The 27,601-nt window shown below is 47.6% G+C and overlaps 1 protein-coding gene across 6 annotated transcripts in view; it reads left to right on the top strand.

Annotated features, from left to right (window-relative positions):
* Nucleotides 1-27,601, top strand: part of CABIN1 (calcineurin binding protein 1) — a 1,968,820-nt gene that overhangs the window by 1,606,826 nt on the left and 334,393 nt on the right. For all 6 annotated transcript variants that reach the window (XM_069619890.1, XM_069619888.1, XM_069619891.1 and 3 more), the window contains one exon: nucleotides 3,828-3,991. In XM_069619890.1, coding sequence (XP_069475991.1) covers nucleotides 3,828-3,991 — 164 coding nt within the window. The remainder of the gene's footprint in view (nucleotides 1-3,827; nucleotides 3,992-27,601) is intronic.

The raw sequence follows: 27,601 nt of genomic DNA, 5'->3' as shown, positions 1-27,601 counted from the left end.
TATCACAGGGACAGGTTTTGCTGAGTTTCTATTTCAATTACAAATGTAACTTTCGTTTGTTTTTTAATCGTGCTTGCACTTCTGGAGAGTCCGTTTAAAAAAAAAAAAACGTTTTATTGCAGTCCTGAAAATGCGAGAGGCTAGAAGACCTGTAATTGGTTTAATGACAATTATTCACCCTTGAGCAAAGTCTCTGCTGCCACTGACCATTTATAGTAATTTTCCTCATTGGCTGCAAGGTTGAATGGACGTAAACCATACTGTGCATACTCATAATTTAATTTACACTGTAATTATGAAAACAGTGTAAAATGATGTGTAAAAATGATTTGCCTCGGAATGACTATGCACACAGCACAGGAACTCTAAAAAAAACAATTGTGCAATTTGGCAAAAAAGCATAATTTATTACAAAAGATGAATTTTCAATTGCAACTAAGTTTTCCATGTAATACATGTACAATCTTAAAATGCTAGGAAAATAAATATGCACATTGCTTCTGTTTGCTCCATGAGCATCTACATACAACACAGCAGAAGTTGAATGGGAAGAAATATCATTGTGTGCAGTTTCTTTTTTTGAAAGTCTTCAGAGAAATACATTCTGTTTCAGAGGCTTTTCTCCATGGCTTGCAGTTACATCCATGTAGATAAAAATCAAAAGAAGCATTCTGGTTTCTATCAAGTAACCTGACTTTTGCCCTCCCCTCTGCTCTAAAGTGGTGCGTAAATGTACGCAGGAAAATAATAAAGCTGTCGTATTTACAAGATTTTCATGCGTAAAAATCCCTAGTACTACCCTTATCTGGAGGCCTGCTTGCATCCTTCTCTTTAGTTTCCACTGTGATATCTCTGTTTCGGGTCGCCTGTGCTTCACTCCTTCTTTTTGGGTCACTCACGCCCCCTCTTAGCTGCTTTTGCGCCGCCAGCACACTTGTTCTGTCTTTCTTTCTGTCCGTGCCTTTATCGCACTTTTTTTGTCACATTCTGCTTTCTTTCTCTTGCCACTTTCTAGCTTTTGCGTTGCTTCACTTTGCCATTACCTTTTTCCACTTTGCTTTCTTCCTGCTTTTGCTCACAGGCTCTTCCCTTCTACAGTGCTCCTGCTCCCCCTCAATCCAGTCGTATGCTACTGAGTTTCTCTCTTCTTCGCAAAACTCGTCCACAGTAGCGCAGCTCCAGCAAGCAGCTCAAACAAGTTCAAGTGGGTTTGGCTCGAGGTCAAGGTCTCACCACCTGCCCCTCAGACACCACTGAGACCTGCACACATCCGAGGGGAATGAGCACTGGCCTAACCAAGGCCGATGGGCTGCCTTCTGTCCCGCTGCAGCTCTCTGGAGACACGGCTCCCTCGCCCACATTGCTGCCCTTCGCACACACTGGGCCAGCGTATCGGCGCCCCACACTCCACTGGTTCGTCCGGGCTTCTCTTCTGGCAGCGTCCTACTTCTTGGCCTCCTGGTTTCATCCAGCAACCCCAGCTCGCTCAATGAATCTGGCAGAATCACCCTTTATATACAATAAGTGAGAGTTAATGCAGTCAGATGTGCACATTTGGGGAAAAGTGCCTGACCTTCCCTGACTCTACAAGTGGGACAATTCAAAGGCGTTAATGGTAAGCCTCACTGGGTATCCCTCTGTTATTGTTATGGGTAATCTTCATTATTCTTGGGTGCCTCTTCCTCGTCCCCGTACTTGTTGAAAATGGCGAGGGAGAGATGGGACGTGATTGAAAATACCCCCTTAGGGCTTACAGATAGTGGGTTGGTGTGTAATGGGAAAAGGGGGAATATCAGGTCTCGCCCTTGGGTATTCTCCACCCAATCTCCCATGACCCTCCACTCAGGATCCTCCCTCGCTTGTCCACCCTCATGGTCGGGATTCAAAGGCTATGGCCCTTCCTTCTGTCCTGGAGGAGTAGGTGGGAGAATACTGATGCATTTCTCACACCCGGCAAACTGTGATTCCCCCTCACCGGAGTGCCCTCAAGTGGAATCCTGCAGGTTAGCATGATTCAAAACCTGGAAAATAAAATTAGAATAATTGGGCATAGCATCATATGCAGGTGGCATAATGCATGAATCTAGCATTGATGTGCAAGGTGAGTTCAAATATACTTGCATAAAAAACAGAGATGGTAATATTGATGCAAAAAATTGTTGGCTCCATACACCAGCAATGCTCCTTAATTTTCAAAATTGGGGGACTTGTAGTTGCCATGAGCCCGTTTTCCTGACACGTACGCGTCTGCATTATCATCGCAGCACAAGCGGCTTTCTCCATCAGTTCCCATCATGGATTACAGGGCGTTCCTGACTCCTGAGAGTTGCTTGCTTCCAACACGAGGTTGGCTGAGCTTAAGAGGGCTGGATTTCCTCCTGCTGTTATCCAGAGTATCAGTACGTTTTATTGTCTTCATCAGTGACTCAACGACAGTTAAAATGTCAAGCCAACTCCTGGATCATGGGAAACTGAGTACCTCTGTGCAAGATAAAAATGAACATCACCCCATATAGCCCTGAAGCCGGTCTGTCCCGTCTCCTGCCCCAGTCTGGCCTTCCTGACTATGGAAAGGGACTCCCATACCCTTCTCTTCAGACACAGTTTCTGTCAGTAGGAGGCACGCCTGTCAAAATGGGCATTTTCAGATGATTGGGTTGTGGAAATGAATGTAAAAATTCCTGCCTCACAAGGTGAGATAGAGCAAGGGGTGTTCCTCAGGCTATTTTTAGTATGTTAGGTCAATATCAATGCATACTCCGTTTTGCAACTATGGAGTGCCAGTTCCAAATTAGGAATTTTGAAACGCAACTATTTGCCAGTTTCAAGGCTTCCCTGATTGGGCTCCTCAACTCAAGAAGTATTGCAGTGCACCCATACCTGGGAGATTGAGTAATCTAAACACTGTCCATGTCTGGGGCAGCAAAGGACACCCAAGAAGGACGTTGAGCATTTTGGTTGGATAATCAACATCAAGAAGTCCTTCATAGTACCCCTATCACCCAATAGAATTCCCAAGGGCAAGACTCTGGAATAAGTGGCCCTGCTAGAACAGGTGAAAGAACTCTACTACTTCCATTAGCCACTCATATCACAAGAAACAGCACTTGCCCTCAGTTGGTTTCAACTATGCCACATGGCAGCAACTGTTTCTCTTGTTGACTGGGCCAAAATGCACAGGGAGGCACTAGTCAACCACATGTTGAACCATAGGTCATAAGTTGCAGAGCTGATGGATAGTGAACCATCTATCCAAAGGAGTAGATCTGAATCCCGCATAGCTTGTGGTGGTGATGACTGATGGCAGCTTGATAGGTTTTGGGGCCATCCTGGATCACCTACGTGCCTTGGGGAGATGATCCCAAAATAAAGTGAACCGATCATCAACCTGGAATTGTCTACCATTTACTGGGCCACTCAGGTGTTTGGTTATCTCTTCAGCAGAAATGCTGTACTTTTAAGAATAGATTGCATTTTTGCCAAGACCTATGTCAACCGTCAGGGGAGCAAAAGATCCAAAACCGTAGCGGTGGTGACACACTCATCTCTATGGGCTGAGAATAATAACTAAGAGGCTTTTCTCATTAGGGGATCTGTATTTTACAAGAGTGATCTTCAAGGAAATAGGTAATTGCATGGGATCATTGAGTATTGACATGTTTGTATGTCATTGGAACAACCACATTCTGCAGTTCTTTTCCAGACAAAGGGACACCCTCTACTGCATGGTCCAACTAAAGACAATCATGTTTTTAGTGGTATAGCTTAATTGCTTATTGCTGCATGAGTGTGATGTGCTGAGAACATCTCGTTTTTTTTCTTTTCAGGGAATCTGGCGTATCCCCGTGGATGAGATTGACCGCCCAGGGAGCTTTGGTTCTCACATGAACCGTTCTATTGTTCTTTTGCTGAACGTGCTGTCACAGCTCCAGGACTCAAACACCTTGCTGAAAATCTCCTCCATGCTCCAGAGGACTCCTGACCAGGGGAAGTAAGTGTGTGCTGCTACTTCTCGCCTCACTTATTGTTCCTGCTTCATCTTTACACAAGGCCATTTTTGGACAGAGGTTCTCATTTGGGGTTAAACACTTTCATTTTGTTATCTTTCATTTATGTTGAAGCTCAGATTGAAATAATTTGCTGGATCTGTTGTTCTAGGTTCAAATAAGAAACACAAACAACATGTCCGAGCAGAAACTGGTTCTGGTTAGGTTGTAGAGAGTGAGGGTAGCCAAGTTGAGTACTTTGTCTATAGAGAGGGAGGATGGAATAGGGAGGAAGGCTAAGCAGTCAAGTTTGCTGAGCAAAAACATGGAGATTAGGGTTTTCATAGAGTGGTGAGTAAAAGTGGATGAACTTTCCGAATGTTGAGAAGTAAATACGAGCAGCAGAGATGTTGGTAGTGATGAATTGTTGCAATCAGATGACCGCAGGTTTGTGATCCTTGGGCTAAGGAGCAAGGGGTCAATGCTGGAATGAGAGGAGACGGGAGGGAGGGATGTCGTTGGAAACAAGGCGAAAGTTTACTTCTGTTTTTGAAAAGTTCAGCATGAGGCAACAGAGAGCCCAGATGGTGCCTTAATGCTACAGGGCTTCTAACGCACACTGAGGCTCGCCAAATGTAACCTAGCTCCTATTGAATGTTGGACTTAGGTATTCAGAATCCCATCATATGGCTTCTTGTTATTGGGTACTGGTAGATTTTGCAGGTTGATGGGCTTCCAGACATCGGAGTCCCAATTTCAAGCATGTCCTTTTGCTCTCAAGATCAATAACCCCATTACAAATGACTTCATTATAGTGCCTGAAAGAGCTGTGAAACAACAGTGGATTACTACAATAAAATGCAGCTCAGGTGAAACAAAGTGTTGACTAGCCTGTAGATTAGTAAACAACGCTGTGGCCTCCTGTTCGATTGTCTACATTCTTCAGAAGTTGAGATGTACCTCACCGCTTCTTGATCCTAATAACACCTTCGATGCCCTTTCTGGTACTCAAATATTTGGGATCTGCCAGCAATAGAGAAGTTGACTGTCTTTCAGGCCAGAGTTTCATTTTCCAAAAGCAGCTGAAGTAAATCTGGCATCCGTCCCTTCCTTTTCGGAATTTAAAAGAATATTTTCTGAAGGTTTTCGCTATCAAATCCTCTGTGAATCTAATATTGAGGTCATGCACATGGCCTGGAAAGATAGCACAGGAGATTGGTGCAAGTGATGATAGCCCAACATGTGTTCATGGCTCTTAGCACCAACCTTTATTCATTTGATAGAGCGTTTAGCCATAACTGAATGATGAATTGTGAGCCTAAAGAAACACACTGAAGTCTTTTTTTCCTTGTTCACGCGTGCCAGGAACAGCAATTAGATGAATGTCACAGCCTTCACTTCTGAAAAGTAGGCCATGCTGTTAAAGCCTTTCTTTTTGATAGGTCCTCCCATGAATTGAAGCTTTGGTTTAAATACCCTGCTTAGTGGTCATCACATTCTGTTATTGAACTCGAGGCTCTTGCTGCTTTGTGAACATACACATGTTTTTGAAGTAGTGCACATTTGTACTTAGATTTTCCACATTAATTAGTTGATCATTCTACCTTTAAACCCCCGTTGACTCCACCGTAGTAGGACTACTAAGGAAACCTTGGGCAACAAGTATAAAAGAGGACCTCTTAAGTCAGACAGAACAGAGAAAGTTGGAATTATTTTTTGGCTTTCTGTTACGTACAATACAGGTGAAAAAGTTGCACTGCGCATGAGAGTATCATGTGCATTGTTTGCTGATGCAAAATCCCAGTCAAGGTTATCTGTTGGGCAATCATATGGGGTTCTCTACAAGCCTGCAAATATTATTTCTGTAAGTATCTCTGAGTAAACTGTTAATTGCAGCCTGTTTTTGTGAGTCTGTATTGCTACTGCCTCGCAGAATGTGTTCGGTAAACAACACCTTTTACCTGGAAATAATTTTTATTTATTTGCATTTGTTAAGCGCACTTGCAGTCCAAAAGGCATTGAGGCGCTGTGACAGAGGATACACAGATTTAAAGACTTGAACCAAAGGGAAAGCTCCTTTCCTAGCAATTGCTAACATTTTAGCACCAATATAGGATATGATCTTTTATTTATATAGTGCCTATACACAATGTGTTTCAAAGCACTTCAAGGCGGGGAAGGGAGCAAGGGAAAAATACAATGACATTCTTACAAGGCCTTGAAACATTAAGAATGGGCAAATAAAACTATTGTACTAGGCCTGACGACATTTCAGATAGTGTAAGACCATTGAGCACAAAATGAGGGGAGCAAAAGGGGGGGAGACAAGCAATAGACTATCATACTAGGCCTGACGACATTTCTGAAAGTGCAAGAGCATGATCACAAAAAAAGGGGGTGGTGGGCAAGCAATAGACTATCGTACTAAGACGGACGTCATTTTGAAAGTGCAAGAGCATGATCACAAAATAAGGGGAGAAAAAGGGTGCAGGGGGTGGAGGAAGGGAAGGAACAAGCAATAGACAATCGTACTAGGCCTGATGACATTTCTGATAGTGCAAGAGCAATGATCACAAAAGGGGAGCAGAAAGGGGGTGGGGGAAGGAGAGGAACAAACAGTAGACTATCAAACTAGGCCTGACAACATTTCTGATAGTGTGAGAGCATTGAACACAAAAAAAGGGGAGCAAAGCGAGGGGAGAGGAACAAAACAATGGACTATCGTACTAGGCCTGACATTTCTGATAGTGTAAGAGCATTGACTATGGTGGGGAGTGGGGGAGAAGAGGGGAAGTAGGCAGGGAAAGAGAGAAGAAGGTGTAGTCTGAGAATTGGGTGAGTATGGTGAGTGGAAGTAAGGCCGACGAGTTTCAAGTGTCCAGGAGCAAACAAGGAGTATAGAGAAAGGGGAGAGGTGGCCGAGAAGGTGGGGTAAGGTGGGTAGAGGAGAGGGAGGTGGAGAGCAAATTAGCAGGCAGATGTGAAACACAGTGGGGCCACTAGGCACAGCACGTGATGTTAGGGGTGGAAGTCGGAGGGAGGCAAATGCAGGACATGGGGGAGGGAGTCAAAGGTGCAGAAGTAAAGTCAAGCAGAGTAGTCCAACCAGTAGGGCAGGAGTGAGGGTGTCTAACAGTGCCCTCAAGGGCGTGCAGGGCCACGGCAGCCAACATGTGTTGAGGTGGAATGAAGGGGTAGACCCAGCCAGCCACGGACAGGGAGCAGACAAGGGTCTTCGTTGTGGGCCTTGGAGGTGGGTCGGCATTCGCCTGATTGGTGAAGAAGAAAGCAGGAGAGACCAATCGCAGGAGAATGGCAAGGTGAAACAAGCTCTAATGCACAGTTGCAACAGCCATGTTGAAGAAGGCCAGTGCAGGCCCAACAGCATGATGATATGCACCCAAAATACACAGTGCAGCAGGTCGCTGTGGCCTCAAACACAGAACAAAGAATTATTCATGGTGATGTGTGAAAAAGCAGAATTCCGAGAAGGCGCCAAAGCGCAACATGATATCTGCCATAAAAAAAGCCCAGAGGGCTTCCCTTCATGGTTGTTGGCAGGTGGGGGGTATTCAAAAGCCTCCAGGCCACGGAATGGCAGAGGAGACCATCCGGGCATCACTTCAGGCCCCGGGATGGCAGAGGAGACCATCCGGACATCAGAGGAAGGGAAGTGAAGGGGAAAAAGGCAGACCCAGTGGGCATACATTGCGGGCTCAGTTTTGTCTACTGGTCTACAGACCGATTGGTCTGGAACTGCAGCGATGGGCATTGGACATAGTTGAAAGGAATGGATGTGCAGGTACGGTTGAATGTACCAGTTTAAGAAGACCTTTAGCTTTGGAAGGTTTCTGATAAGATAGCATGTGAAGAATACAGGAGGTGTTATGCAAATAACCCTTCCCTTAAAAGAGAAATCTCTTTAGTTAAGAACAAATTAAAATTCAACCAACAGAGAAACAGTACTCCATGGGAAGGGATTAAGAGATAAGCTTTGGGACATTTGTCAAGGAAGTAACTAATGTTCTCATGATGTTTCCCTCCCCATTTAGGCACGACTCTGTAAAGTCTATACTCTCCCAAGTGTTCCCCGTTTCATCCTCAAAATATCATATTTCCTTCATTAAACTACCCAAAGTTACAGTTGCTGAGTTAGAGCACCTGAGTAACCTAAGCACTTGCTTTTCGCAGAGTAAGATAATTGAACTTCAGTGAGGCTAGTTGGCAATGCTTGAGCATGCAGAGAACTCGGAGGAGCCAAGCCTGAACACGAAAAGGCCCAGTGGCCCCCAACATCCATGCATATTCCCCTGCTAATCATCGAACAGGATTTGGTGCTACCTGGCAGCTTGGTGCAGGGTGTTTCACTGCGTGGAGCCACAGTGTGAAGCCCATGCTTTGTTTTAGGTACCTTCATACGTGTCAATTTGTAATCAAGTTGGTAGAGAATAAGTGTGGATGGGTTGTTCCTCTCCTGTCCATTGTCAGCACATCCAATTCAACTCACAATATCAGGATTGGGGCTCAAGATGGTGATTTATCACTTTGATGAGGTCCAATTTAACACCCCACCCATTGGGCTTGGAGGGGCTCCTGGGAGCAGGGATGCCCACCCACTACATGAGCTGCCTCGAGTGGGTACATGGGGAATACCCAAGAGCCCCTCTCATGTTTTCTGTCATCAAGAGTAAATGCTGACCATTCATATATTGAAAGCAACCCCTTTTCCCAAATCCTCTGTACAGCCTTCTCTTTCTGTGAGCTGTAATGCACATATATTCCCTCTCACAGAAACATGTTTGAGAAACACTGCTGTTACTACTGGCTAAAGTGTTCGCCTTCAAGCACACAGCACTCTTTCCTACGATGGCTTGCGATTTAGGCATAACCGCACTATCTTCTCTCCCGAGTCATCATGCTCCGCTACGTAGCCACAAGGGCGAAGCTGGTTTGCGTTGTGGAGTCTCAAGGTGTCCCCATTTTACTTCCAACTGACTTCAAAATGGAGGAGCAGCCCTTTATGCCACTCACCAGAACCGTGCACAGGCCAATAACCAACCAAGACCTGGTAATCCATAGTTAAAGGAGGGAAACGCATGAACAGGCAAAAAAGGAAAAATAACCAATCTCATTCTGGTATTAACGAGAGCAGCCAATGAAAACCTTTCTCAGTTAATCATGCTAATCAAGGGGACTATAAAAGAGTTTAAGGCTCTGTTGAAAAGGACACTGCCCAGGTTTAGACCTGAAGGAGTAGGTACACAAGGGGGGAGAATGGGAACTAGGAAGAGAAGACGCTGAACAGGAAAGTTGATTTTGGAAGAGCCCTGAACAGACCCTTATGATAAGGCATTTATAACGTGCCTATAGATAAGTGTTTCAAGGCGCGATGCAATTTATGCCTCAAGGTTTGGCCCTTGCCTTGAAACATAACAGAGATCAGCTACCAAAGTGTCCCACTAGGGAGACCTTGCCAGAGGGCAAAATTATTTGACAAATACAAGTGTGAGAGGCAAAGAAGACCCAGGACGGCGATCCCTGGTTCGAGGGAGAGAATATCACATCCTGGCTTTAACTCTATTATGCAAGGGGATGAAATGCTTCCTGGTACATCAAGAAGTATTCACGTTGGTCCATTGTGGCGACCAGTGGTTAGAAGATGAGAATATCTTGCCTAACAGTTCTCCTGAAGCCCTGAACAGACCCTTAATTTGGCCAAGAAAGGTGATGTAGGGAGAGTCCTGAGCAGGCCCTTGCGCCACTTATGCCTGAAGGTTTGGCCCTTGCCTGGAAAGATTCCAGGAAGCAGCTTCCTAAGTGCCTATATCGAGAGACCTTGCCAGAGGGTGAAATTATCTGACAAATGCAAGTCTGAAAGGAAACAAAAAGACCCAGGATGTTGACCAGAGACTCAATGGTGAGAATATTGTAGCTTGTCAAAAACATTAAGCACAGGGAAAGAAATACTTGCTAGCACGCTTCTGTTAAGAGGTATTCAGGTTTGGCTGGCCCATGAGGGTTAACTGTGGCTAACGGATGAGAATATCTAGGCCTAATAATTATCCTAAGACGAGGAGGTCAATACTTGCTGTTAGTAGTTAATCTATAAGAGAGGGTACCTATTCTACCCATATTGCCTTCTCCCTGTATTGCTATTGATCCTCTGTACGCGGTGACTGACAACCCACCCTCCAGCAAATTTAGATAAGCTGCACTGTATTGCTTTATGGTTGTATTGCGTTCACCCGTTATTGACATTGGTCCTCAGAACGCCGTACGTGGTGAATGTTTACCTACCCTTAAGCAAACCTGTAAACTTGCCTTATGCTGTTCCCTCCTGTTTTATGGATTATGCCAACTGGCCTTAAGAGAACGTAGGCAAGCAGTTTGTGCTCGTGTTAGTTATGCCGGCCTCTCTGACCTCCACACTACCAAACTCTCGTACTCTCGGGACCATACTTCATTTAGCTATAATTGTACCAACCCCTGCATTCTTAGTTAACCTTCTGCCTTATACCACAACACCCTTTATCAGGATGACCCTTCCTTAAAAGTACAACACTTCTTGCCCCAGACACCACCAATCCTACTCTGAATCATCAAACAGCTGTCAATCAATATTGCCCACTCTCCCCCTCACAATGGATTCAACTTTATGCCACCAGACCCACACCTAACCAACCCTGCTCCACCAGCCATAGAAACCTTAGACTTAGCTGAAGAACCAACACAGCCTTCCATTCTCCTGCACCAAAAAAGAGAACCCAAGTAAATTCCAACGTCAACACCAAATCCAACAACCTTGGCCAAATCACTATTGCCCCACCGCCTAGCCAACCTGACAACGACCTACTCGTCGTCAAAGGAGCACTTGTAAATGCGAAGTCAATTACAGCCCACGTATTCGACATTGATGACCGTATTGTCACTAACCAACTAGATTTCCCGGCCATTACCGAAACCTGGCTGCATGCTGCATCAGGCCCTACTTGCCATTAGTATTACCTGACAACTACACCATAATAAGATTAGATGGAGAAACCTCCTGAGGTGGAGGCATTGCCTTCATTACCAGAACTAATGTGGGACTCGGAGCACCCCCACAACTCTCCTTCCCCTCTGGAGAAATCCTCACAGTCAAATTGCCACTCTCACCTTCACCTACCATAACCCTACTTCTCCAGCATGGGGTCTGGCATGGATTCACATGCTCATGAATATTCCCTGTCGTCAGGCTGGGAATCCTCGGTAAAGAAAAAATCAGTATCAGTTTCGTTTCTGATCTGTCTTTCGTAGTAGTAACCAATCACTGATCTCTGCGTCATACTGACCACAGCCAATGACTGCCCTCTACCTAAGCCCCGCCTCTGGCAGCCATCTTCAGATTTTTACCGCACGTTCAAGTGTTGGGATCCTCGTGCTATTGCTCTCGAGCGTTAGTGCTATTTTTTCTCATTTTTTTCTCAAAAACTTCTATTTTTCGGTCAAAAGAGCCTCAAGCTCCACCGTTTCTTCATCCGATCAACGGGGACCCGTGTCGGATTCGTCTACGCCCCTCAAGGGTGAAGATTTCGTCGAGCCACGCTTTTGGAGGACTCCAGAAGTTTCTCAGGCCCATCTCGGACATGGCCCAGGAGAAGGGAAGCTCGACGCCCGGAAAGCTGTTCAGGGTCTGCCCTGGATGCCAGCTTCAGAATGTCTTTAAGGAGGACGAACACTCCCTTTGTCTTTACTGCCTACATGAGGACAAGACGCACGTGGAGAAGGACTGTGCGTTTTGCGGCAATATGTCGGAGCGGACCATGAAGGACCGCCATCAACGTCTCGCCAACTGGCTGGAAGGGAAGAGCCCGTCAGGCGAGAAGAAGAAGAAGAAGTCCGAGCGGTCTTCTAAGACCTTTGAGGACTCCCCGGCGACGGGGGTCCAACACAAGGCCTAGCACCACGAGTCCGCTGGCACCGGGAGCGCCGAACGGTCGGGCTCTACGGGCGCCAGGCAGGGCGCATCCTCCCCGGCGCCATAAACCACGAGCCAACGCTCTGGTTCGGGTAAGAGGAAGGCCGAGCACCCGGCGAAGCTCCTGGAGAGACCCCGTTCGAGCTCGAAGGCCCCATCGGAGGGGGAGCGAGGCAGTGACCCTCCCCCCAAGGAGAAGGCGGTGAGCGCACCTAAGGTGGTGAAAGCCTTAATCCATCCGGCCAAGGCCTCTATCGAGACAGTCGCAGCAGCCCTGGCTCAGCCTGTGGAGGCTACACCAGTGGTGGCGACCTCGGGGCTCAGAGTCTCCCTGCCACCGCAGAGGGAGTCCTCTTTTATGCCCATCGACAGGACCCCTGTGAAACCTCCGACGGAGAAGAAAAAGGGGGGGCAGGAGGTCGTCGTGGATTCGGCCTCAACCTCTGAGGAAGAGTTGATCGAAGTCTTAAGCCACGGCGTTGGCGTGGAAGAAGACCAGCCCGTCGGGGGGACCCCGACGTAGGAGACGACGATAACGTCGAGGGTGCCGACGGGGCCCCTGACCGCCCGTCGGACTCCCCTCAACCAGTGCCGCAAGACAGCTCGGCGGCCATTTTGTTGGCTATACAGTCCTTATGCTCGGAGATAAGGACGAGACTGCTGTTACCACCAGCGGAGGAACCGCTCCCGACGGGGGACCCGGAGCCAGGCCCTTCTGGGAGCCCTCCCCCTAAGAGAAGAAGGATTCATCCTCCACCTCCTTTTCAACCATCGCGCCCTGTTCAGCCCTCCTCCCCGTCCACGACTCGTGGGGATGATACAGGGACTGACACGGCCGCAACGGGTACAGACGACGAGGTTTACGACAAGGATCTGCCTTCGTCACCTCCCACCCGGGCTTCCCCGCCCGACGAGACTGGATCGTTTCACTCCATGATCGCCAGGGCATCCGAGCTTTTCCAGCTCTGCCCGGAAGAGAAGAAGGAAGGTTTCCTTTGTCAACGGCGCGAGGCCAAGAGGAAGACGGTCCTCTCTGTGCCTCTACTGGACGATATTTGGGATGAGGGCCTCGCCCTCCTCAAGAACCCATCCACGACGCCGGCTAGAAGGGATCGGTACGAGAAGTAGTACAGGGTCCCGGACGCGGCCCCCTTGTGCCTTCGGGCACAGCCGACCCAGACTCGGTCATCTCCACGGCGGCCAGGAAGAAAGCGGGGGGGGGGGGGCGCGGCCTCTACGTCGACCTCCCCGCCGGACGGCGAGGGAAAGAAATTAGATACGATGGGACGCAGAGTCATCTCGTCTGCAGCGACGACGATTAAGGCGGCCAACGCCTTGGCTATCGTAGCCTGCTACAACAGTGAGTTGTGGTACTAACTGGCCCCCCTGCTGGACTTCCTACCGGACGACAAGAGGGCGGAAGCCCTAGAGATCTTGCAGGAAGGAGAGGTGGCGTCGGACCACGCCATTACGATTGCGACGGACATCGCTGACACTGGATTTCGCCAGTTGGGCAACGGCATGTGCCTTAGGCAGCGTGGATGGCTCAAGGCTACTGACTTCCGTCAGGACGTGCAGACCAGAGTCTTGGACATGCCGTTCGACGGAAACAACCTGTTTGGGAAAACAGTGGACGATTCCCTTCAAGCCATCAAGGCAGACACGGAGACGGCCCGGGCTCTTGGGGTTCTCCAGCAACGGCGGCCGCCCTTTCGGAGCGGCGGAGGCAAACAGGGTGCCTCCAAAGGTTCCGGCGGCGGATTTTCCACCAACCGTCAAGCGGCCCGTTTGTCGTTGCAGGAAGCTTACAGGGGACGAGGCAAGTCAGGCGGACCCCGCCGTCGTCGCCAAGGAGGACAAGGCGGCAAAGCCTCCTCGAAGCAGGACTGAACCGGCCGTGGGGTCGGGCCCCCACCGAAGCACCCCGGTGGGAGGCCGGCTGGCGAGCTTCGTCAGTGTGTGGGAGTCCATCTCCACCGACCGGTGGGTGCTGGACGCCCTAGCTCAGGGTCACGCGCTCGAGTTTCTAAAGAGGTGCCCGCGCGTCCCCCCTGTAGCCAGGAAAGAACATCACATCCCTCAACTTCTCTTGGAGGTAAAGGCGATGCTCAAGAAGGGCGCCATCAAGCTCGTCCCAAAGAGGCTTCGGGGCTCCGGAGTTTACTCAAGATACTTCCTCGTGAAGAAGAAGACGGGAGGATGGCGTCCCATCCTGGACCTACGACGACTGAACAAATTCATCAAGGCACAGAAGTTCCGGATGGTCACCCTCCAACACGTCCTGGGTCAGCTGGAGGAGGGCGATTTCCTGTCGTCGTTGGATTTGGAGGATGCCTACTTCCATATTCCCATCCTAAAGAGACACCGAACGTTTCTCAGGTTCGTGGTCCAAGGGCGTCACTACCAGTTCAGAGCCCTTCCCTTCGGACTGAGGTCGGCACCCAGGGTGTTCACCAAGTGCCTCGCACCGGTGGCGGCGCAGCTGCGCCGAGAGGGGATCCACGTCTACCCCTACCTGGACGACTGGCTCATCCGAGCGAAGACGAAGGAGCTCGCCGTGGAGCACACGGCAAGGACCGTCCAACTTCTCACGGACCTGGGATTCTCCATAAACTACGCCAAGTCCCACCTGGTGCCCGCGCAAGACGCACTATTTCTGGGAGTGAAGCTCGACACAGTGTCGCTTCTGGCCTCTCTGTCGGAGGAAAGGACGAGGGCCATCTTGGGCAAGGTGCAGCGGATGCTGGTTGCGGACGCGGCCAGAGTGAGGTCCATCAAGTCCCTCCTCGGAATGATGTCTTCTTGCATTTACCTCATCCGCCTGTGCAGGCTCCGGATGCGCCCGTTGCAGGAGTTCCTGGACGTGCTGGATCCAGACGACGGGCAGCTTCGAGGAGAGGATCACACTCGACGAGAGTTTCCGACGAGCGATCCGGTGGTGGGGCACACGCGCGCATCTGACGGCGGGCATGGACTTCCAGACCCCCTGCCACCAGGAGACAGTGACCACGGATGCCTCCCTGGAAGGGTGGGGAGTGCACACCGAAAATCTGCACGCGAGAGGCCTTTGGCTCCCGACGGAGAAGTCCCTCCATATCAACGTCCTGGAGCTCCGTGCAGTGTTTTGGGCCCTCAGGTCCTTTCTTCCGTCCCTCAAGGGCAAGGTGGTGAGGATCTTCACCGACAACACCACCACCATGTTCTACATCAGGAAACAGGGCGGAACCAGGTCCCCAGCCCTGTCCATGGAGGCGCAGGATCTGTGGCATTGGGCCTTCGCCCAAGGGATGTTTCTGGTGCCGTTTCATCTGGCAGGGATAAAAAACACCATCGCCGACTCACTCAGCAGGGAGCTGCGCTCGTGCCACGAGTGGGAACTACGACAGGATCTAGTGGACCGCCTCTTCCGACGGTGGGGCACACCCCAGATCGATCTGTTCGCGACAGCGACGAACTCCAAGTGCCGGAGGTTCGCCAGCAGGTTTCCCCAGCCGAGGAGCATGGGCGATGCTTTCTCGTTCCCCTGGGAGGGCCTGTTTCTATACGCGTTCCCTCCATTGCCATTGCTGATCCGGCTCATCAACCAGCTCAAGAGGTCACGGTGCAGGATGATCCTCGTCGCACCTGCGTGGCCGAGGCAGATATGGTTCCCGGACCTTCTGGACTTGTCAGCGTCCCCGTCAATCAAGCTGCCAGTGGACGCGGATCTTCTCTCCATGGAAGGAGGCGCCATCCTCCATCACGACCCAAAGTCGCTGAGCTTGCAGGCCTGGCTCCTGCAGCGTTAGAGTTTGGAGGATACGACATACCGGCCGACTGCAGAGAGGTTCTTGCAAAGGCCAGGGCGTCCTCAACTCTTAAATGCTACGGACACAAACGGAAGAGGTTCTCTGTCTGGTGCCAGGCACAGAAGATTAACCCTCTACAGATTACGGCTCCCCAAGTACTGCCGTACCTACTGACGCTGGTCAAAGCTGGACTGGCGCACGCGTCCATCAAGATTCATCTTGCTGCGATCTCCAGATACACCAGAACCACGGGGCGGATGTCTTTGTGGTATCATCGTCTGGTAAAAGAGTTCATGAAGGGACTGTTCAGATCGTTCCCGCCGGTGAAGGCTCCGTCCCGGCGTGGGAGCTCAACGTGGTGCTGACCAAGCTCATGGGACCTCCGTTCGAGCCTCTGCACTCGACTCCGTTGAAGTTCCTGTCGTGGAAAACAGCGTTTCTTGTGGCCATCACCTCCGCACGACGGGTGGGAGAGATCCAGGCCCTTTCCTGCAAGGCCCCGTACTTGACTTTTCACAACACGAGGGTAGTGCTCAGGACGCACCCCTCCTTCATGCCCAAGGTGCCGTCGGACTTCCACCTCAACGAACCCTTGGTGTTGCCTGTTTTCTTCCCGTCGCCGGCTGAAAGGACTTTGCACTCGCTGGATGTGGCTAGAGCACTGAAGTTCTACGTGGACCGCACGAAGTGTTTTCGGAAGACGTCACAACTCTTTGTGAACTTTGGGCCTGTCAATCAGGGGAAGGCTCTCTCGAAGGCTTCCATTTCCAGATGGCTCTCCGGCTGTATCATGTACTGTCATCGGTTGGCAAACCGACCGCTGCCTGGCCGTCCGAGAGCCCATTCCACCAGAGCGATCGCAGCTACCACGGCGTTCCTATCTGGTGTGCCCTTGCTGGACATCTGCAGGGCTGCTACGTGGAGGTCGACGCACACCTTCACGAAATTCTACTGCGTCGATCGGGATTCCAGGGAGGAGTCCAGGGTCGGCCAAGCAGTGCTGCGCAACCTGTTCGCCTAAGGTGAGCCAGGTGAGGAGGTAAGAATTGCTTAATGTTGAGTTTGATGTAATGCTTAATGTTGAGCCTTTGCCACCTCCCGTGGTTGTGCATGTGTGTACTGCTATGTATTCTTTATTCATGAGCATGTGAATCCATGCCAGACCCCATGCTGGAGAAGGAACAAGTTACTTACCTGTAACTGTTGTTCTCCAGCATGGGTCTGGCATGGATTCACATGTGAACCCTCCCGCCTACCCCTCTGCGGCTCTTCACTTGGTCATACTGCCACTTCACGTGCTACCAAATCTGAAGATGGCTGCCAGAGGCGGGGCTTAGGTAGAGGGCAGTCATTGGCTGTGGTCAGTATGACGCAGAGATCAGTGATTGGTTACTACTACGAATGACCGATCAGAAACGAAACTGATACTGATTTTTTCTTTACCGAGGATTCCCAGCCTGACGACCGGGAATATTCATGAGCATGTGAATCCATGCCAGACCCATGCTGGAGAACAACAGTTACAGGTAAGTAACTTGTTCCATCTCATATATCGGCCCCTGACCCTTTCTCGTTCTTTGAGGAAGATATCACTTCCCTACTCTCCTCCAGCACAAAACCTAATTCACAGATATTAATATTAGGAGACTTCAACCTAGGTCTCCATGACATCAATGCCTTAACTCTGGCTAACTCCATTACGGAACTAGGCTTCACACACTGGATCAACCCCCCTACCCACAACAAAGGAAGGACACTTGATTGGCTTGCTGACCTTAACTACGATACTAAAATTATCGCTAATGAACTATGTGCCAAGACTGACCATCACATAATTTAATACACCTTACCAGCCATATCCCATGCCACCTTGAATCCTATACCCCCCCCCTACTCTGACTAGAAATAAGCGTGATATTACGGTGGATAACCTACTGGCACTTCTCCAACACATTACTAATCTTGCTCTCTCGAGCTCTGACCCTACAGCACTTGTTGAACTCTACAACAAAAAACACAGCCATCGATAAAATAGCACCTCTTAAAATGCGTAAAGAGAAGCCACAATCACACCTCAATTCCTGGTTTACCCCAAATCTCAAAGCCTTACACAATGAGAAAAGAAGTGCAGAAGCCCTCTGGAAGGCTAACCTGACTGATAACAAGGCAAAACTGGCCCTAATATCCAAAAAATACAAGAATGAGATCATTCAAATCAAAAAAGACACATTCAACAACAGGATAAATAAAGCAAATTCCAACACCAGAGAACACTTCACTATCCTAAAAGAATTAGTCACCTGCTCCACAAACAGAAACATGCACCAAGGACAAAACATGGTGTACTAATATTCAAACTGCACTGGCCAACAAAATTTCACTCCTTCAAAAGAAAATAGAGAATAAAAAACATATTCTAGCCAAGGACTTGCCTGTACCTATATCTCTTATAACACCATCGAAAACCTGCAACTGTTTCAAATTCGCCCCTGTCTCCATCAAGGAAGTAACATAAATAATATCCTCTTTAAAACCTTCAAGATGCCAGGGCGACCCTTTCCCTGCATCTATTATCAGAGGCGACCAGAGAACTAAGCGCCCTTCATCACAACACTCATAAACTCCTAATTCGACTCATGCTCTGTCCCCTCCAATTTAAAAGACGTGTGGGTCCTCCCGCTCTTAAAAAGCTCTTAAAAAAACCGAACCTAGATCCTAACATACCAATTGGTTACAGACCCATAACCACTGTCCCCTTCCTCCTTAAGATGCTAAATAGGGCAGCCTACCTCCAGATACAGTCGTATCTGGAATCTAACATTCTCCTTGGTCTGAGACAATCTGGCTTCAGGCCTAAACATGGACCAGAATCCACCTTAATTGACTTAAAAAATCAAATGGACAACCTAAAGGACAATGGGGAAACTGGCTCTCCTCCTCCTTTTAAATCACTCCTTTGTGACTTAAAATAAGCCTTTGACTTAATTGATCTCAAGGTCCTCTGTAACCATCTAACCTCAGCTGCACACTTCTCCAATGAAGCCATGACCTGGATTCAGTCATTCCTGGACAATCGGACTACAACAGTCTTTTCACCTAACACCTCAGCCAGGGGTGTTGCTAGGTCTGGAAAAGATCAGGGGCTAAGCTAATGCTGGGACTTGTGGGCCCCGGGGATAGGTAGCATTTTGGTTGTAGCACCTTAGCTTCTATCTGGGGCTACAACCAAAAGACCCAGGGCTATAGCCCCTTTAGCCCCCCTAGCAACGCCTCTGGCCTCAGCCGAACACGTACCCACCACCGGTGGAGTTCCACAAGGGTTGTGTGCCTCAGCGACCCTGTATAATATCTTCACCAAACCCCTCTTTGATGATCTTGATAATCTGGGTGTCACCTACACCAACTACGCAGATGGCACTCAGATTCTCATACCCATTACTGGTGATTACGAAACGGACTCTTCCCTGCTTAATAAAATATATCTGATTATCCAGGCATGGATGGCCAACCATGGCCTCTTTCTGAACGATGAGAAGACTGAGCTTCTCCTCGTCGGATCAACAGAAAGACTTAACAACTTCAGTAATCAGTTTAAATCCTTCAATATCGACGGCAACAATATTGAAGTCTCCAAAGAGGTAAAAACCTTAGGCTTCTACCTCGACTCAGCTCTAAACTTAGAGACCGGTCAATGCCATGGCATCAGCCACAGCATACACCTGTAAATTAATGAACACCCTGTAAACTCTTAATCACTATAACCAGCTCTACTACACTGGCTGGAGCGCTCATTTGATCAAAATTGGACTACTGCAACGCCCTATATCTAGGCTCCAGCAAGTACAATATAACCAAACTACAAACCCTACAGAACAATGCGCTAGGAACAGTGTTCAATGTCCCTAGAACCCAGCACATCTCAGCTGTCAGACGCAGCATAAAATGGCTTGCAGTGAAAGACAGAATCAATTTCAAAACTCTAAACGTCACCTACAAATGTCTAGCTAATGCTGCCCCCAAATATCTAGCTGACAAATTCACCCAAAAAACTTCAGAACGCCCCACGAGATCTGTATATTCACACAGCCTAAATGTACCCAGATTCAAACTGCAGAAAGCAGGTGGAAGTAGCTTTTCAGTGATGGCCCTTTACCTGTTGACCTAAGAGCAGAACCCTCCTACTATAGTTCCTGGAAGAACACAAAATCTTGGCTCTGGTCCCTTGATGTATAAACCATATATCAGCTCCACTCCCCTGTACATATCTGTATGCAACACTTGTAATTATTGTAATCATCATATAAATACTTCTGACTGTTACAATACAAAACAGAGGCATTGCTCCCGTAGTAGAAGAATGCCTATGTGCACCAGAGAAAAATCATGTTGCCTTTATGCAGGGATAGAATGCAACACATAGGTAACATTAGAGTGGGTGGGTCCTGGAGGAGGGGAACAAGGTGTTGTGGGGGTGGGTGGGACCTACCTACCCTCTAAAAGAGATGGTCAAAAAAGAGGTTGCTCGGGATGGGCATAAAAGGCTGACCAGCTATAAAGAAAAAACCAACGCTGGCAAACACCCACATATGAAGGGCAAACAGGAGATAGGCATAGGCAACGCACAAAACCTTGTGTGAAATGGCAAGGTGTGTGGTATGCACCAGGGAGAGTCAACGTCATGGGAAGTGGTGTTGAGGACGGTGGCACAGTGAAGTGGGACAAGGAAAAACGAGAAAACCAACAATTATCTCTGCTCCATGGCTTACGCCTCTTTTGGGGTGAGCTTAAACAGTGTAAGCCGGCTGAGAAGGGGACAGAGTGGCCCTGAAGATGGCTCGTCTCCCCTACCATAAAGCCATTGGGGAAGCTAAGACCAACTATTTCTTGAATCTTATTTTGGCTGCGAAAATTCAATCTAGGGAATTGTTTTGTATTGTATGAGAACTGTATCAAAAAGAACGTGTCTTGTCAGGAAATAATTTCTAAATGGAAACAAATTCCTAATAACTCAGATTATTTCTCCCCAGTATGGGTTAGAGTAGGGGATTGCCTTTGAGCGTATAGGTTGTACAAGAACTGTGGGGCTCAGAGACTTTGGGTCAAATCTTTCCAGGTTCTCAAGATTTATGTGACACTCTAAGATTTGTAGTTCTATTCCCCTTAACATTTTAGAGCAGTATACTGATCTGCTCCTCAAGGAGGGGGTTAATGAAGGTGGTGCCACCTTCTTTGAGTTCTGCCCATCAACAGAGGACCAGGTTCGGAGAATTGTCTCATATATGAAGTCCTCCTCGCCCTCTGATCCCATTCCGTAAAAAAATTGTAAGAAGCCTGGGTGTTGGGTTTATGCCACTGCTGATTGTGGCTCTGAATCATTAATTGCGAGAGAGGCCAGTTTCAGAAGACCTTAAGCAGGCAGTAGTATCCCCTATCCTGAAGAAGCCATCTCTAGACCCAGCAAACCGAGCCAAATTTCGCTCAATTTCCCTGCTTAGGTTTCTGATGAAGGCTTTGGAAGCAATTGTCACCCCCAGCTTCAAGACATTCTCGAGCACCAGAACGTTCTTGACGCATTCTAGTCTGGTTTTAGACCATCAATGGGAACGGAGTCGGTGTTTGTCTCTGTTATTGATGATCTGACAATGATTGTGGATCATGGCGGAGTCGGTCTGTTCATCCTGCTCCACCTCTCAGCGGCATTTGACACTGTTGACCATCTTATTCTGTGCCGCCGGCTTGGGGAGATTGGGATTGCCTGGTTTGATAACCGAATGCAGGTGTTCTGATCTTGATGGTCATGCAGATTAAAAATACCTCTGTCCCCAAGTACCACACAGGCAGAAAAACAATCACTGCCTGTGCAATCTTTGAGGCCACAGGTGTGTAGTGAGCCGTCAATCTGGAACCAGGAACTGCCTGAAGGACCCCCTGAGCACTGTAAGGCAATGAGTGATTATTCAAGAGGTGCAATGTGGCTGATATATAAATATAAGAAACAATCGTAGCACAGCTTACCTAGATGTAATGTAATTACAGCCCGAATGTGAGGAGGGACAGCAGGGGCCAAGGACAGAGTCTGTGAGGCAGGTTTCCAGTGAGAGTTAGGTAACAGATGGACATCTGAAGCTATATGAAATGCACAAAACGTAGTCCGTGGCAGTCCAGTGTGCAAAACGAGGTCAAACGCCAGTAGAAAATTCAAGAGCCCAAAGTGCCAAGCAAAGAATGATCCGTTAGACAGTCCGGTATGCAGAATCCGAGGTCGGGAGCCAAAGGAAGACAATAACAATGTCTGAAGCAATGGTGATGCAGGGCGTAGGAAAAACAATCCGTGCACAGTCCGTGGTCGTAGTATCAAGAATCCAATCAAAAAACAAAGCGCCAAACAGTCCTTAAGAAAAGCATCTGTGAGGCACTGCTTCCGTGTCTTCCAACGCATTTAAACTGTTTGATATAGTCATGTGATGTGAATCACGGAAGCGTGAGAACTTGTCACGTGATACAAGGTGAACGAGGTTGTTGTGCAAGTCCCATCACGTGACGCATGACTCTCCGTGTACAATGTTGGTTGCGCCAAACAAACGTGAGTCTCCATTTCAGCTGCCAACGGAGGGAAGGTCGGAATACTCCCAGACTGCCAAACAGCGCTCTACCATGTCTGGCGGGAGGTTGCCGCTTCTGAGTGCGAGCCCGTAGGTTTTGAATGCCCTGGTAGATGGTGACTGGATGTGGGCTGCCCTGGTGGATGGCAACTGGATGTGGGCTAAATGGTTGTGGACTAATTCGTGCACTCGTAGAGTGTGTAGCAGGGTGTGTGCTGGGAGACGTGACAGCAGGTGCTCTCTCTCCCCCCACCCCTTTTGTTTCTGCACCATCTTGCCTTACTTGTGCCTATTTTTACTTGCTCTTTAACATACATGTTCTTCCGCTTGGCACACTTATTCTTTCGCATGGGTGCCAGTTTTACGCTATGCAGATGATACACAGTGGATTCTGAAAATCAACTGGGAACATGACTTCCCAGCTTTCAGAATGAGAAATTGCATTGATGACATGGGTAGGTGGATGAATGCCAACTGCGTCGGCCGCAACACTGGTAAGACGGATGTCATGGTCTTGGGGCAGTCGGCAATGGCTCAGGCAAGGTGGACTGCCGATTACTGGCCCTCTTCACTTGGCCCTCTGCCGGGCCCGGTGTCGGTTGTTAAGAACTTATGGATTAAAGTGGCATCCTCCCTTTCAGTGCTCCAGCAGGTTGCTGTTAGGTGTTGCTCAGGCCACCTTAAACTGAAGACTTTGAGGAAAATCTGCCAGTTTATTAAAGTGAATTTGCGTAGCCTTGTGGTATCAGTGACTGTAGCAGGTACTCTAGACTACTGCAACGGTACACTGCTCTCCAGGCCTAAATTTCTGATTCAGCGTCTGCAGGTATTGCAGAATTCTGCAGCATGCTTGGCTACCAGTCATTCCACATTTACTCAAGTATCACTGGTGCTTCAGAGCCTTCATTGGCTTCCCGTGGATGCACAAATCAAGTTCAAGTCCATGTGTTTTGTCCATCGGGCATACTATGGCGAAGGTGCTCTCTAGCTTCAGGAGAGATTTATAAAAATATACTTCCGCCGGGAGTATCTGCTCCATTAATTCTTTACTGCTGATGGTTCCTTGTTTTTCCAGAAGTATTGTTGGAAGAAGAGCCTTCTCAGAGGCTGCCACACAATTGTGGAATTTGTTGCCTCTTTCTTTACGGGTGACCTGCGACCACCTTGCCTTTAGAAAGGCTTTGAAAACTTTTCTATTTACCTAAACTTTCTGAAACATTTTGCGCTTGCTACTTTACTACTGTCCATCCCCTCTGGGAGGTGCAAGCCCCCCTCTAGCGCTAATATACCCTCTGTTCATAGTCGCGCTTTTCAAATTCGAAAATTAATAAGGGACACCAAACCGAAGCAAGCAGGATGCTCTAACTCTAGAGCTGAGACTGCCATGAAGCAACTAGGGCGTTGCATCCCTAGGACAGGGTTTATCAGCCACAGAGTCGGGTATCCAATCACTAAAACTGAGATTGTCAATGTATCCCTAGAATTAGACTAATAAGCATCTTTAGTTTGAAAATCCTGTTGAAGACCAGTATTCCCTTAGTTAGGCTCCTGAGACACATTTGAGTGGACTTATTAGTATACCTTAAGCATAGTGAATTCCCTGAGATCCTATATACATTCACCCCCCCACGCCCCATATCATCGAAAGTAATAAGGGTATGGAACTTTACATTCATGACTTCTGCGTGTGGGTTTCTGTTTTATTAATCCTGTTACGTCATACAGATAGATTTTTGTCACCGTCCTTTGCTTCACCCTTACACTATCCTCCTCCCTGCTCACACCAAGACTCTTCTCCTCGCCTACCCACTTCTCCCCTTTCCCTTAAAGCGCTTGAAATTATTGAAAGGAGGCATTAAAGGTTTCGCAAGCAACATAGCCTACTTCTTTTTTGTTATCCGGCACCTTATTAAACAGAATACTCCATTAACCTGCACCTCCAGTGGGCATATCTAGTAGCCATGTTAAACGCTTGCATCTAATTGGAGCTCTGTGCGATTGTCCCGTAGGATTCAGAATTAACGCTGATCCTTGTGGTTATCAGTCGATAAAAAAAAATACCTAAATGTGGCTGAACTCATAATGCATACAGAAAGTAAATTGTAGTGAAAGAAAAGGCTGTCCCGACTCAAATTCCAAGTGCTAAGATGCAGCATGATAAGGAAGTAAGATGGTGGATGGAGCAGTGTCGCTCGACCAGAAAATGCATTATCCCGCAGAGGAGATGACGAGAGCTGAACCCTGTTTATAACCATTTGAACTCTCTATCTTATAAAGTTCATTCATGGGGTTGGGGGTGGTCAAGTGGAGGCTAATTCTATGGTAGCACCGTGAGGGTAGATTTGTTGTTGGGTCCTTCAGGAGCAATGGTCTGAAGGGAAGGGCAGGTTATGGGGTGTTTTAAGAGTTGTAGTGTAAACACACTGTTACTGACATAGTGGTGACAGGGTCGGGTGTCAACATGCCCATTGACTGTGGTTGAGTTGAGATGGGTAACATGGAATGTTCGGGAATTAATAGTTTTACTAAGTGAATTCGGTGAGGTCTTTTTTGATACATCATATGATAAAATTAGCTTTCTTTCAAGAAACAGATATTCTGCGTGAAAAGTTAGTAAAGCTAAAACTAATGGGGGAAGGGTATATTGCACGTAGCATTCCAAATTTGCAAGGGGGGGGCTTATCTGTATTTCTAATGCTGTACATCTTGAAGTAATGAAGCAATTGTGGACCCTGAGGACCATTACATATTACTTGTTTGTGGCTTTTTAGACGGACCCAAACTATGCATGAGAAATACATATGCCCTGTTCAGGATAAAAGGAAGTCCGTCCCAAAGTGGTGGGTAAATGTGCTTGAGACCTGGATGGGTATGCTCCTTATGGGCTGGAGATTTCATCTGCTCACAGAATACAGTGTTAAATCTGTCAAGTCAAGCCAAGGCTACCAGAGAGTTATCTGCAAGAACGTTGTGGCCACCCCTTGAGATTAAAGAAACCTCGGGACAGGAGTATTCAAACTACTCGGTGGCTTACAATGTTCATTCCCATTTGGACTATATTTTTGTAGATGTATTGCATTATAACAGGTTCCGAAAAATGCAATATGTTGAGGTTGTGATGTTTATGACTTACCCCATTAAAAGTGTGATACTGTTTGAGATGGAACCACCAAAGAATTCTAATGTGGAAGTTGAAGGCTGACTCACTTCAAGATGCAAGATTTAGGGAAGGGTTGCGCAGGGTCATAATTGAATTCTTCAACACTAATGAGGGTACCACTGCCACGAGATAAACTCAGCAAGGGCAATTTAAAACATATATGAGAGGATAGTCTGTGATAACGGGTCCAGGGAGCTCTGAAGAATACCTTGAGAAAGTTGCAAGTGAAAATAAAATCTTTGGACGAGCATCAAGGATCTCAGAGAACCTATGCTATGCAATTTGATGACTTAAGAAAAGAAATGGTAAAGTTAGAGGCCTCACAACATTTTGAGTATAATTCATGCAGGGTAAGATAGCAGGAATTTGGGGATAAATCGTGAAAGCTGGCAGGTAGAAAATCAAAAGTAATGCATTACATACATTATAGATGCAAATGGGGCTTTGATAAATTCATAAAAAGACATCAATGGAATACTTAGTTGGTTTCATCAAGGATTATTTGCTCAACCACTGGTGTGATCTCCTGAGCAACTGGGGCATACTGGTGAACCTCAACAAATTGGCTGACAAAGTTACAGGTAGTTTGGAGTTATCAATTAGTAAATAAAAGAGGCTTGTGCGTCCATCAAAGCAGGGCGCAGGGTAGGGATGGGCTACCCACAAAGTGTTATAGAACATATGAAAGGATACTGGTCCTGAAATTAAAGGCTGTACTTGAAGAGGCACTACCGAAGAAGGTTTTTCCATCTTATATGAAGGATGCAATAATAATAGTACTCTGGAAACCTGACAAAGATCCCACGCAATGTGTTTTGTATAGGCCTCTTTTGCTTTTAAATATATACCCTGAGCATGATTTTAGCTCTGCAATTTCAACCATGCATGGTGTCGTTAGTACACTTGTATCAAAGCGGTTTTATACCGGGATGTAATGCTGTTGCAAACGATGTGGAATGTCATTGCTTCCTTAGATGTTGAGAAAGTGCTTGATGCTATAGACTGGCAGATTTTATTTTGTGTTGTGGAATCCATGAATTTTTGTTCAGTATTTGTGAGCTGGTGCAATTATTATAAACTGAGTCAAGGGGCAGAAGTAAACAGGTTGACAGGTGTCTGAGGACTGAGGTGTGGAGAGGGGCACTCAACAGGGATGTCCTGTTTGCTCTTTGCGCTGCTGATGGAACCATTAGCAAATGACTTCTGTAGGGAGCTGACCGGGTCAGGCAGCGACAGAATTTCTGCCTTGTATGCAGACAGTTTCCTAATATTTCTTGAAAGATCCCAGGCAGAATATTTCTATATTACTTGAGATTGTGGAAAGCTTTGCAGTTTGCTCTGGAATATCTGTGAACTGGAGCAAGTCTTGTCTGTTCCCCCTGGCCAGCCTGGTCCAATTTGCTGTATTTTTCATTGGCATGGCCTCCATGGGAGTTTGCATATTTAGGCATACTGATAGATCATAACCTGACTGATCAATATAAGCATAATATAGAAACAGTGATTGGGGGAGTAAAAAATCAATAGCTTTTTGCAAGAAAATGCCATAGTCTGCTCCGTCAAGCGGCTCTCAGCAAAATGACACTTACATTTAGCATGTTAGCTAAGTTACTTACTTGAAGGCAAGGGAGACATAGAGTGGCATTGAAAACATTAGCTAGTATGATTGAAGATCAGGACGCAGGACTCTTGGATTTTTGCCAGTGCTACGTAGCATCACCTTTGCAATTCATTGCTCAGTGGATCTCAAAAGAGGACAAACCAGAGAAGACACTAGGCCTCTTTACAAGTTTGCCGGTATCCTGGCGGTTAATCTGCCACAATATCGACTAATAGTAATACCGTAACCAGCACTCGATCCCGTGGAATGTCCAACGGATTACGAGTGCCGGGTTAACTGTCTTGATCCCCATTCATGGAGTCGCAAAGGACTCCATGGGGGAGTTTGTCTGTAATACAGGTGGTTTTGCCAGTAATATGGCAGAATGACCTTCAGTTCTTAGCTGGAGGTCATTCCGGCCACCTCACTGGTAAACATGTAGTTGGCTGGTGCAGTAACGTTCCAGTAAATGTTATTACTTGTAATGACCCCCCAGTGTTGGGTTGGG

This window comes from Ambystoma mexicanum, chromosome 10, assembly GCF_040938575.1.
Source record: "Ambystoma mexicanum isolate Mex_15411 chromosome 10, UKY_AmexF1_1, whole genome shotgun sequence".
Taxonomy (NCBI): domain Eukaryota; kingdom Metazoa; phylum Chordata; class Amphibia; order Caudata; family Ambystomatidae; genus Ambystoma; species Ambystoma mexicanum.
Note: the sequence above shows the minus strand (reverse complement) of the source record. Positions and strands in the feature narration are given on the sequence as shown.